This window comes from Myotis brandtii, unplaced genomic scaffold (genome assembly GCF_000412655.1).
Source record: "Myotis brandtii unplaced genomic scaffold, ASM41265v1 scaffold59, whole genome shotgun sequence".
Taxonomy (NCBI): domain Eukaryota; kingdom Metazoa; phylum Chordata; class Mammalia; order Chiroptera; family Vespertilionidae; genus Myotis; species Myotis brandtii.
Window position 1 is genome coordinate 3,397,328 of NW_005370223.1, and position 13,499 is coordinate 3,410,826.

Below are 13,499 nucleotides of genomic sequence, written 5' to 3' on the forward strand. Positions count from 1 at the left end.
CAGCAGCAAGGCTGGTCCTTTCTCTGGGTTTGCTGCTTTCTGCATTTTGTAGCAGTGAGATTTTTTGTTGATGTTTGTTTTGTTTTTGTTTCCTTATAACCACACCGACTTGGCAATCCAGGAATCAGAGGTAAGACTAAAACACTTAGAAAAGTATGAGAGGAAAGGACTATTTTTCCTTTTGCCACAATGATTGAGACTTTTTATCCAACCCTGCCCTGGAGAAATTTTTGTGTCCCTTAGCTCAAAAGAACATCACCAATGGAATAAATATTTAAGAATCATAGTAATCAAGAAATGTTCATTTATAATTTAGTTTGAGTCAAAAACAAATAATGGTTAATTTACCTAATTCCTCTTATACTAGTACTTATTGTCAATCCAATTTCTTTCTTTTAAAAAAAAATTTGGAATGAATATAGTGGGTTAACAGATGGCTTTTAAAGTTTTGTTCTTATTCCAAAATCTTTATGTTACCCAAAATATATCTATTTATGAATGATGCTGTAACTTCTGCAAAACATGATCGACACACTCTTTCTATTTAACACTAAACAATCTGGATGCTAAGGCTGTTTGGAAATAATTCTAACAAAAACTGAAACATTAGACTAGTGCTATAATAAACAGATTTGCCTTTTACATTTGTTTTATAAGTCTTCACAGGCACACCCAAAACAGTTTTTAGTAAAGTTCAAATAATTGGTTCAATTAGCCTAAATATATTTTATCCTATCTTTATAATACCTCCACATTGGTGAACATAAATTAATTCTCCTGTCATCCCATTACATCCAGGAACATAATATCAAACAACAGTTCACAGAAAATCCAAAAGACAATGCAAAAGAAAAGACACAGCCCTAGCTGGTTTGGCTCAGTGGATAGAGCGTCGGCTTGGGAACAGAAAGGTCCTGGGTTCGATTCCGGTTAAAGGCACATGCCCGGGTTGCGGGCTCTATCCCCAGTAGGGAGCGTGCAGGAGGCAGCCGATCCATGGTTCTCTTTCATCATTGATATTTACATCTCTCTCTCCCTCTCCCTTCCTCTCTCTCTAAAGTCAATAAAAATATATTTTTTAAAAAGAAAAGACACACATGATGTTGCAGACAGGCTTTAAGATAAAGAATGCTTCCTGCTCCGCACATCTGTCCAGCAGGTGCCTCTGAGTAAGTTCTGTCTTTTAGGAACCTGCTCTGAATACTACAAAAGATAATGAAGTGTTCTCTTTCATTTTTCTTTCTGGAAACCTATTTTCCTCAGTGCAGAAGGATAAGACTTCTACATCCTGGAAATATGGTCAAAACAACTTAGGGCTGTTTTAAGCAACTTCTATTTAATAGACATACATGAAGCCCAGTTCTTTTGGAAAGGAGCCCTGAGATACATCATAAAGAGGGAAGATAAACACACAAACCTTAGCACACTGTTTACTTTGATGAGTCATTTTTTTAATATCCTATATCTAATGTATGATGGAATAAATAAGACCAGACTTCTCTTATCATTACCAGCTGGTGTCATAAGTGGAAATCTGTCTTTGCTTTTAGAGCATTCCCTTACTTTGTAAGCAAAGTATTCCATTGACCCCTTTACACTTGGCCCTACTCTCTTTTAGCCCCTCTTACCCACTTTTGTTTTTGTTTTTTTACCACACTCACTACTACTTCTAGTACTTCTTTATTCACCTGGCAATCCTGCCTTTATTCATCTCTTACTTATTCCCATTTACACTATCCTCAGGAGCTGTTCACAAACATCTTCCATTTGCCACAAAGTGATGGAGGGTTGGTGGCTCCAGTTGACAGGTGCAGTGAACGATGAAGAGGGAAGAACTGCTCTAGCCACTCTGTCCCTCCTCCCCTCCCTTTTAAGGCTCCATGCCCTGTGTAAATCAGAAAAAAATAATCCCACAAAAGTGGAATCCAGTCGCAGGATCTTTTGAAGCCTCTTTCCTCCTGTGAGGACATGTTTTTCTTTTTTTTCTTTAACCTCCTGTTACTTAGTTCTTCACCTTAACCAAAATAGCACTCTAGTAAGTTGGCTATTTCCATTGATTAACCTTTTCTAATGCATCCTACATCTACCCCTGTTTTTGTATCTTTTTCCCCCCCATTTTATTATTAGAGATACTCCTTAACTTACAGTGGAGTAACCTCCCAATAAACCCATCATAAGTTGAAAATATCAAGTCAAAATGCATTTAACCCGCCTTACCTACCGAACACCATAGCTTAGCCTAGCTTATCTTAAACATGTTCAGAGCACAATATCCAACACACCCGGTAACACACATAGTGCAGAGTAAAATATCAGCTGTTTACCCTGTGGTCATGTGTCTGACTGGGAGCTGTGGCTCGCTGCTGCTGCCCCACATCGTGAGACAGTGCCGTACTGCCTATCACTAGCCCAGGGAAAAGACAAATTCAAAATTTTAAGTATGATTTCTACTGAACATGAAGCACAAAGAGAGAGAAAGAGATACCATTTTCATATCACCCAAAGCAGCAAATCATAAGTCAAATCATTGTTAAGTCAGGGACCATCTGTATATTATTGTAAGCCTATTTCACATAACTGGTTTTTCCTACCTCTAGTCTTTTCCTAGCAATCAAATCCTGCTGCCATCAAGATTAAGATCTTAAAACAGTTCATCATGTCACTCTCTAACTTGAAAACCTTCCGTGGCTTTCTATTATGAAATAAAAATTCAGACTCTGCTATCTTGTGCTCAGGGACTCCACCATCTGAGCCTTTCCATTGTATTTCCTTCCCTTTGTCATTGTCACCCAATACAACGTGTGGTTTCCTATCTCTAAGCTTTTTATTATACGCATCATTGTTGGTAGTGCCAGCATTCCCTCCTCCTGCTTTCTATCTTTCAATGCTTAGACAAAGCCTTCACAATAGTGTAATTTCATAACCCACTCCAGCCTTAATATTGAGTTCCCCCCTCTTATGCAAAACCATATGACATTAGAATTATTGCTCTGGATTACAACTTAATAGTTAATTAATACCTTTTTAAATTTAATAAATATTATATATGTGTGTTTATATCCCATAGTGCCTAGCACAATCTAAAGCAGAAGGCAGAACATTTGTTAAATCAGTTTGTTTTCTAACAAGTTTGGAATTTTCAGGTAGAAGGACTCCAAAATCTTGAATCTTGACTGGTCTTGTGACATATCTTGATTAACAAAATACGGCAGAAGTGACACTATGCATTTTTTTGTGTTTTGTTTTGTTAATCCTCACCTGAGGATATTTTTTCCATTGATTTTTAGAGAGAGTGGAAGGGTAGGGGGTGGGGTGGGGGGACATTGATGTGAGAGAGACACATCAATAGGCTGTCTCCTGAATGCACCCTGATGGGGGCTGGGGTTCAAACCTGCAACTCATGTATGTGCCCTTGACTGGGAATGGAACCCTTCCATGCACAGGCTGACCGTCTAACCACTGAGTACACTGGCCAGGGCAGATACTATGCAAATTCTTTTTCTCCCTCTTATTTTTTTTATTGTGGTAAAATATATATGTTAGCATTCACCATTTTAACCATTTCTAAGCATACAAGTTCAGGGGCGTTAAGTATATTCACACTATTGGGTCACAATCACAACCATCCATCCCTGGAACTTTTTTCATCTTGCAAAGCTAAAACTCTGTACCCACTAAACAATAATTCCCTATCTCTCCTCTGCCCCAGCCCCTAGCCACTCCCATTCTATTTCCTATCTCTATAAATCTGAATACTCTAGGTATCTCATGTAAGTGGAGTCACACAGTATTTGTCCTTGTGTGACTAGCTATTTCACTTAGCACAGTATCTTCAAGGTTTGTCCATATTATGGCATGTGTCAGAATTTTTCCTTTTTAGGTTGAATAATATTCCATCAGTATATATATCACATTTTTTTATCAATTCCTTAATGGACACTTGGGCTGCTTCCACCTTTTGGCTACTGTGAATAATGCTGCTATGAACATGGATGTACAAATATCTGTTTGAGTCCTTGCTTTCACTTCTTTTGGTTTATGCCCAGAAGTAGAATTGCTGGAACACATAGTAATATTGTTTAATTTTTTGAAGGAATGCCATATTGTTTACCACAATAGCTAAACCACTTTACATTCCCACCTACGGTACATAAGGAAGGGTTCAAACTTCTCCAAATCCTCAAACACTTGTTATTTTCTCTGTCTCTTTCTGTGTGTGTGTGTGTGTGTGTGTGTGTGTGTGTGTGTGTGTTTATATAACAGCCATTTAATGGGTTTCAAGTGGTATCTCATGGTTTTAATTTGCATTTCCCTAACAGTTAGTGATATTAAACATGTTTTCATTTGTTTACCTTCTTTGGAGAAATATCTATTTGAAGAATTAGCTATCCAATTTTTTTATTGGGTTGTTATTTGGTTGTTGAATTGCAGAAGTGCTTTATACAGGGTGGAGCAAAAGTAGGTTTATGGTTGTGAGTACACAAAACACAGTTTATTCTTGTATTATTATTTATTAATTTTTGTATTATTTTCCACACAAACAATTGTAAACCTACTTTTGCCCCACTCTGTATATCCTAGATGTTAATTCCTTATCAGATAGAGGATTTGCAAATGTTTTCTCCCATTCCATAGCTTGCCTTTTCACTCTGTTGATAGTGTCCCTTGATATACAAAAGTTTTAATTTTGATATAGTCCAATTTATGTATTTTTTCTTTTGTTGCCTATGCTTTCAGTATCATATCCAGGAAATCATTGTTAAATCCAATGTCATGAAGCTTTTCCCCTATTTTTTTTCTAGGAGTTTTATAGTTTCAGTTCTTATGTTTAGATCTTTGATTCATTTTAAATTAATTTTTGTATATGGTATAAGGTAAGAGCCCAACTTCATTATTTTGCATAAAGATATCCAGTTTTCCCAGCATTGTTTGTTGACAAGACTATCTTTTCCCCATTGAATGGTCTTGTACTATTGTCAAAAATCATTTGACTACATATGTTTATTTCTGGGCTTTTTATTCTACTCCATTGGTCTATGTATCTGTGTGTTTTGATTACTGTAGCTTTTTTTGTTAATTACTGTTTTGTAGCTTTGTAGTAAGTTTTGGAATTAGGAAGTATGAGACCTCCAACTTTGTTTTTCTTTTTCAAGATTGTTTTACTCTCCTAATCCCTTAAAATTTTATATAAATTTTAGGATGGATTTTTCTACTTTTGCAAAAAAAGTCAGTGGGATTTTGATAGAAATTATGTTAAATCTATAGATTACTTTAGAGAATATTCACATCTTAATAATATTAAGACTTCCAACCCTTGAACATGAGATGTCTTTCCATGTTTTAGTGTCTTCTTTAATTTCTTTAAGCAATGTTTTGTAGTTTTCAGTGTACAAGTCTTGAACCTCCTTGGTTAAGATCTTTCCTAAGTATTCATTTTTTAAAAATATTTTTATTGATTTTTAGAGAGAAATAAACATCGATGTGAGAGTAAAACATTGATGGGCTGCCTCCTGCATGCCCCCTACCGGGGATCAAGCCCACAACCTGAGCATGTGCCCTGACCAGGAACTGAGCCGGCAACCTTTCGGTACCTGGGACAATGTCCAACCAACTGAGCCACACTGGCCAGGGCCCTAAGTATTCATTGTTTTGATGCTATTGTACATGGACACTATGCAGATCCTAAGTATAGGTCTCAAGAGGCCTTACAACTTCTGCTGTTACCTTCTTGGCAGGCTACTACCGCCACCTAAGAACTCTAGACTTGCCTGATAGGGTCATGTGGCCTTGCTAACTGTCGGCATAACTGGCGGACACAGGAGTGAGGTAATTTTCAATCATTCACTCTAGTCAAGCTGCTGGATGACAGCAGCCACTGTGACACCCCAGGTGAAACCAGCACAAGAACCACTTAAACCTAGTCAAACTGCTTACCCACAAAAGTGTGAGCAAATAAGAAGTTGTAGTTTTAAGCCAACAAGTAGAAAAACTAATTGAAATAATTAAATAATTTTATTTAATATTTCTTAACTATGATAATTTACTTATTACTTTGTAGCTCATTTCATACTCTTTCCCAGAGGCTATTAAGATTTATTCTAGCTGAGACAAGACAGAGTTCTTTGATGCTAAATATTCTACATAATTCATTATGTTCATGAATGATTTAAAGCTTGAATATCAGCATTCTAAATAATTTAAAATTTTTTTAAAAGTAGCTTAAAATGAAATCTTACAAAAACTACAGAAATACAGATTTTATTTTTCTAATTTACAATTTCAAAATTGAAAAGACAGTAAGTAAATATCACAATGTTTTCAGGATAACCTGTGCTATTGCTAATATTTGCTAGCAATTAGTACTAAACTTATTGAGGACAGATTTTAAAACTCTATTATCTGATTATTTAAAAAACTTAAATAATCACAATATTTAGGAGTAAAGTTCTCAACATTAAAAATATTTAGAGGCATGCTGACTAAGTAAAATGGCTTAAAGTTACTTAAAAAAATTAAAGACATACATACACCTAAAATTTTATTTACTTATGAATAAATGTATTTATTATAAATATAGCTGTGAAGGATTGTAGTTACTTCATGTGGGAAAAAAATATTTCAGAATAATGCCCAAAAGTAGCATACTACTTAAAACATGCTAAAGCAAAAACCTATTCCATAAAGATGTCTACTCCATTAAAAAACTCATTATGAGAAATTACTCTCTCAAGATGTGGAAATAGTTGCTTTAGAACTGTCTGTATTATATGCATTCTTTAAAAGAAATAAAAAGGAAAAGGGCAGAAGAAAAAAAGAGAAAATGTAATAAAAGAGGTGTTAGAACACAGTTTAATACTGAAGTTTATATGCTAACTAGAAAAAAAATAGGGCTATTATTTCTGACAAACCAACTGGAATTAACACTTACTCAAGTAGAAACGAATTCAGTTAACTTTCAAAGTTGAGGTAAATTTCTCCAAGTCTATGTCATAAATGTTGTATCACTTGTTTTGGAAACTGAATTTACTGTCAGAAGTATCTCATATTTGCAATATTAGAAACATCTTTTGAAATAGTTGTCATTTTAATTTTAAAGAGTCCTAAATATTTCTCTAAATGTGGGCTATGAGTTATTTAACTGTAATCAATTATTTACATTTCTCTGCAAGTACATTTCTACAAGAAAACTACAACTATACCATTCCCCTACTCACATTTATGACTATATGTTGAATATTAATCTATAGTCTATATAATTTTATACATATGCAATACTATGGTTCGCAATCTGACAATAAAATAAAGAAGGAGAAAATATAAATGAGAGAATTAAAATGTACTTACAAAGTCGAAGTCTCCGTCTTGAGGAACTTTCCAGTTATCAGGAAAAACATTTTTGGACATAGGGAAGGGTTCATGCATGTTCTGATTACAGTTTTCATGACTCTTATTCTTGAAGTCCTGTTTATCAAAGTAGTCCATGAAAGACGGTCTTTGTACTTGTGGTGAAGTTGCATTTCCTTAGGTAAACAAATAACATGAGAGAGTGAGTATAAGTGCTCACATTTAAAGAAGTATGATTTCTATTGAAGTATAATTTTTTACTGAGCAATATAATGGATTTTCACTGGTCATACTTAAGACCAACATAGTCAATTTAATGAAGTACAAAGTAAAATAAAATAAAATGAGAATAAAAAAAACAAACATATCCATTGGTTAAAATAAAAGTTCAACCAATGATTAGGCAGAGATCCACAATATCTTTTTTTTTTAATTTTGTTTTATCCATGATATTCTTAGATTGTGGAAACATTTCAGAATTTTGGCAGATCTTAACCATAACTTTGTTTAAAATCATTGCAGATGTATTTGAAATCTGTCAGAGAAAGAACATTTTAAAACTCTGTTTTATTTAAATAGCTAAACCTGAATTATTATTGTCATTGTGCACCACAAGCTACTAGAAGTAATAAGGACTTACCCCGGCTCCTCTTTTACCTCTTCACTTCCTCATGGTCCTTCTGGCTAATCCCACCTCCTCCTGGACTCCCATGGCCTCACGAGTCATATTATACCTGTGAACCCCAACTCTACTTCTCCAGCCCAGATCTGGCTCCTAAGTTCTACACCCAACTTGCCCACTACTTACTCTTACTAATAGACAACTGGATCTGAGGTAGTTACCACACACTTACCAGTTCTAAAGCTACATTCAAGGTCTTTCACTCCCAGCTCGCTGCTCACCTAATCAAGTCAACATTTATTTACTCAATGCCCAAAGTGATTAAGCTGAGAAATAACCCAGATTCCTTTCTTCCCATCATACCACACTGATCATTGAGTCTTTTAAATTCTACTTCTCAATACAATTGTTTAAACCTAACCTTTTTTTTCTCTGGCCAACATTGCTACTTTCCTAGTTTAGCTTCTAATCATTTCTTGCTTTGGTCATTGCAGCAACCTCCACGCTGGTCTCACTGATTCACGCAGTTTTAATTTTAGTTTCATACTGATAACACAGTGACCTTTCTTTCTAAATGCAAATCAAACCATGTCATCCTTCTGCTTAGAACCTTTCAATGGCTCATTTTCTACACTGAATGGTTAGAGTGAAAAATAAACATTTGGAATAACTAGATTTTTAAATCTAGCTGGTATGGTCTTGATCAGTGGTTTTCAAACCGGATTCCGTAAAGCCCTGTAGTTCCCAAAGAAGGTCACAGACACTCCCACAAAGACACTTCCTATACAGTTCTCCTGAGGGTAAGTTATCTACCTTCTTCTTAAACGTTTCCTGCCATGGGGAGCACACCTCCCCACAAAGAAGCATGTTTGGCAACTTTAAGTTACAAAAACTATTTTTTTAAATGTGAACTTGAAATATGTCCTTCTATAATTTACACTCATGTTCCAAGTAAATTCCTCTTTTATATACAAGTACATCAAATATCTGAAAATGCAGGTAATGGCTCCTGTCTTGCTTGTCTGTTTTTCAGGTGAAACATCCCTAGTTCCTTTCATATGACATGTTTTTTAGATTCATCATCATCTTACTTGCCTATATTGACATTGCAGACTCTCCATGGTCTTCTAACATCAGATGTAATATTGCTAATAATGATCTCTCCCATCTAGAATGCATTTGCAATAGTACTAATGCAACTTAAAACTAGTTACTGGTATGACAACTAACACTGTTGGCTTTTAAAGTAATTTTGTTCAAAAGAACACAATGCTAAAAAATCTTTATGTTTATTCTTTAGAAATATGGAATGAAACTGAATTGATACCTGCTCTAAGTGGTGAATCAGCAAGTCTGGAATTCTTTAAATTAAAATAAAAGAGGGAGTAGTTCTTACTACACACAGCTGTTCAACATCAATGGCCATGAGGAGAGGCTAATAAGATCCTTTTTTTTTTTTTACAGCTGTATAGTATTCCAGTGTGTAAATATAACACAGCTTTTTATCCACTCATCTACTGATGGGCACTTGGGCTGTTTCCAGATCTTAGCTATTGTCAATTGTGTTGCTATGGACATAGGGGTACATAGATTCTTTCTGATTGGTGTTTCGAGATTCTTAGGATATATTCCTAGAAGTGGATCACTAGGTAAATGGCAGTTCCATTCTTAAATTTTTTGAGGAAACTCCAAACTGTTTTCCATAATGGCTGCACCAGTCTGCATTCCCACCAACAATATACTAGGGTTGTCTTTTCTCCACATCCTCGCCAGCACTTGTCATTTGTTGATTTGTTGATGGTAGCCATTCTGACAGGTGTGAGGTGACACCTCACTCTAGTTTCAATTTGCATCTCTCTGATGATTAGTGACTTTGATATGTCTCTTGGCTGTATGTCCTCTTTGGAAAAGTGTCTATTTAGGTCCTTTGCCCATTTTTAAATAGATTATTTGTCTTCCTTTTGTTAAGTTGTATGAGTTCCTTATATATTTAGGAAATCAACCCCTTATCACATGTATCACTGACAAATATGTCCTCCCATACAGTGGGCTCCCTTTTCTTTTGCTGTGCAGAGCTTTTTACTTTATTTTCTCCTTTGTTTCCCTTGCCCTCGGAGATGTAACGGCAAATATATTGCTATGAGAGATGTCTGAGATTTTGGTGCCTGTGGTTTCTTCTAGGATTTTTATGGTTTTACACTTAAGTCTTTTATCCATTTTGACTTTATTCTTGTGTAGGGTGTAAGTTGGTGGTCTAGTTTTATTATTATTTTTTTGCATGTATCTGTCTGATTTCCCAACACCATTTATTGAAGCAACTATCTTTACTCCATTGAATGTTCTTGCCTCCTTTGTCAAATGTTAATTGAGTGTAATGGCTTGGGTTGACTTCTGGATTCTCTGTCCTGTTCCATTGATCTATATATCTATCCTTGTGCCAGTACCAGGCTTTTATTTTTATTACAATGGCTTTGTAGTATAATTTGATATCTGGAATTGTGATCCCTCCTTCTTTGTTATGTTTTCTCACGATTGCTACACAATCCCTACACAAGACCTAGAACAAATACTCCAAAAATTTATATGGAACTAAAAAGAGCCTGAATAGCCTCAACATCATTACTTTTGAATTAATGGAGGCTACTAGTATTTCATTACTAGCAACTGTGTATTGGCATAATAAATTTTAAAAATCATATAACTACCAAAATTTTAGAATGATCTGTCTCAGTAGAGTCAGAAGAAACCTGACATTTAGAATATGCATGTATTAGTGAAAAAAACAGCAAAAAAACAAAACTACAACTGAAGACTCATTCTTCAATTAGAGCTGTTCAGGCTTTAGAAGACTTAAACATTAAGTATGACAAAACATCTGGGACCCAAATGATACCCTCTGAAAAGATACATTCCATCAAAATTAGGATAGAATGGAACACCAATATTTGTAGTAAACCTTCAGAACTCAGAACACTCTCATATCCCATGCATATAAAACTCGTGAAAAAAGAACTCCTTAGGGAGTTTAACAAGATATCAGCCAATGCTGCCTTTAGATTCCCTGTCAGTCCAGACTTTACTAGTAATGTTACAAAAGAATGCAATATATAGGAGAGAAAGTATAATATTTTAATGGTCAATAAATATTATATAAAGATTTTGTGTTTCTGGTCTTTTATCTTTAACTTTCTTCCCTAAAATCTCCTATTGCTTTTTAAAAAAAAGGAACTGATTAATTTGACAAGGTTACATTACTGACATTTGGACTGGACACATACATTCCATTAACATTTTCAACAGATTTTAAGAACCCTTGATATGTCTCTGGGCTTCATCATTACAAGAGATTTTTATCTTCAGAATTTAAATTTAGTTCTTATAGCAACCTTTTATTCCATAACAGAGTCCAGGAATTTAACCTCAATTAGTCTCCACCTCTGACCTTTTAATGAAAATAAGTAATAAAATATTATAAGTGTAGCTCAATAGATTTTCTATAAAATAACTGAGTAAATCAAATCATGGAGAGAGAGGGGGGAGATAATCCCTTAAAGGAAGCCTTTGCTCATTATTCTTTTTTTAAAGAGTAATTTTGTAATAAAATTGCATATTTATTTGGGTTGTAAGTTCTTATTTTAATCAGCTAGTCTTAAGATGGGTCACATGTATAAAGAAATCTAAAAATTTTAACATTGCCCTAGCTGGTTTGGCTCAGTGGATAGAGTGTCAGCCTGCAGACTGAAGGGTCCTGGGTTCAATTCCGGTCAAGGGCACATGCCTGGGTTGTGGGCTCACTCCCCAGTAGGGGGCATGCAGGAGGCAGCTGATCAATGATTCTCTCTCATCATTGATGTTTCTATCTCTCTCTCCTCCCTCTCCCTTCCTCTTTGAAATCAATAAAAATATATTTTAAAAAGTAATTAAAAATTTTAACATTTAGAACAACAAGGGTTATCAATGTTTATATAGTAAACTCAAAACCAGAGAGGAGAGTATAAAAGGTTTCTTTGGGAAATAACTCTTGTGAAAGAAACCCATAAATTTCACCATTATCAACTGCATTTGACAAAAGTACAGAAAATGTTTTATTGAAGCAAATTTCTATATAGTATTCTTTAAAAAATAAATTTAGCTTATGTAGGTGCTTTGGTAAAAACAAAATAACCAAAAGCACATTTTGGCAAAACTACTCCATTGAAGAAAACAGCAGTCCCTTGACCACTGCCCCTTCCCAAGTCTTCCTCCCCCACCCCCTTACCCGGCCAGGCCTGCACTACTCTTATGACCTCCCCCTCCAGTCAGCACTGCAGACTCCATTTATAGTCTTCTCTGTTTTCTCCTCAGCCAGGGGATAGGGAATGCTTCACCCCGAATCTTTACTAATAACCCTGGTGCTATAATGAAACAGGGGTCTTTTGATTTACCAATGACTTAATTCAGACCCTGTATCTGAGAAAATGGAAGACGAATGTTTTCCTACTGGAAACTAACACTTATAGAGCAGCAACTCTAATATGGCTTATATTTCAAGAGCAGCAGCATGCACAGAAAAGGAGAAGGAAAGAAATAAAATCTCAAAAGTTACTTTTCCACTACAGAGAATAAAATGGGGAAAAGCTTTAATATTTTATAAAAATCCTTACAACAAAAAGTAAGACGGGCTGAGTAGGTACTTTCTTGAGAGACAGGGAGAGTAAGGAAAAGACTGAAAATAGTATTCTTCTCTGCAATGAGTCAGAGATACAAAAGTCCAATCGGAAGTAAGTAGTGGCAACAGAAAGGGAAGAGGCAAACCAATCCCTGGACTGACTAAAGCGAAAAGTAAGTTGCTAAGGAATTTTATCCCAGGAATCTACTCTTGCACCCCCAACAGTCCTGTGCTGCTCCCAACCCTCCCCATCAGGAGCTGCCCAGGGCATACGAGCCACCATTAGTGTCCTAGTGTCTCAAAGTAAAAGCCTACATATCCTCAACAGGCCCTCCCTCCCTTGAGGTGACAAGGTGTTTCTCTTGTAGGGAGGAGTGGCCCTGTATCAGGATTGGGGCCTATGAGATGAGGGTTTCCAGGGAAGCTCTATTTTCTTGACATAGGTACCAGCCATTTCTTCTTGCTCTTTCCTCTTGCCTGGAATGCAGATTTAATGGCTGAACATCTGGCAGTTATTCTGCAATCAGGACAACAATGAGAATAATGCCCTAAAGATGATGTGAAAAAAAGGATTTCTGACATTATGAAATCACTCTACCAATGCAGGACACTCTACTGTTGGATTTCTTGTTAAATGAGAAATTTGTTTAACCACTGTTATTTGGATTTTCTGGTACAGATAGCTAAATTAATCCCCAATTGAAAAATTTTTACTCCCAAGTGGAGGATGCAGGAATGGGTAGGAGCAGCAATCTTCAGTTTTGCTACAGGAATATCCCAATCTGAAACTTGAACTCCACTGTTATATAATAGTTTAATTATTATTACACTAGAGGCCCAGTGCACAAATTTGTGCATGAGTGGGGTCCCTTGGCCAGGCTGGTG

The 13,499-nt window shown here is 35.7% G+C and overlaps 1 protein-coding gene across 1 annotated transcript in view; it reads right to left on the reverse strand.

The window, feature by feature from the left end:
* STK3 (serine/threonine kinase 3) overlaps window positions 1-13,499 on the reverse strand; it is a 189,566-nt gene that overhangs the window by 47,860 nt on the left and 128,207 nt on the right. Inside the window, exon 10 of the mRNA XM_005879323.2 lies at window positions 7,345-7,520. Coding sequence (XP_005879385.1) covers window positions 7,345-7,520 — 176 coding nt within the window. The remainder of the gene's footprint in view (window positions 1-7,344; window positions 7,521-13,499) is intronic.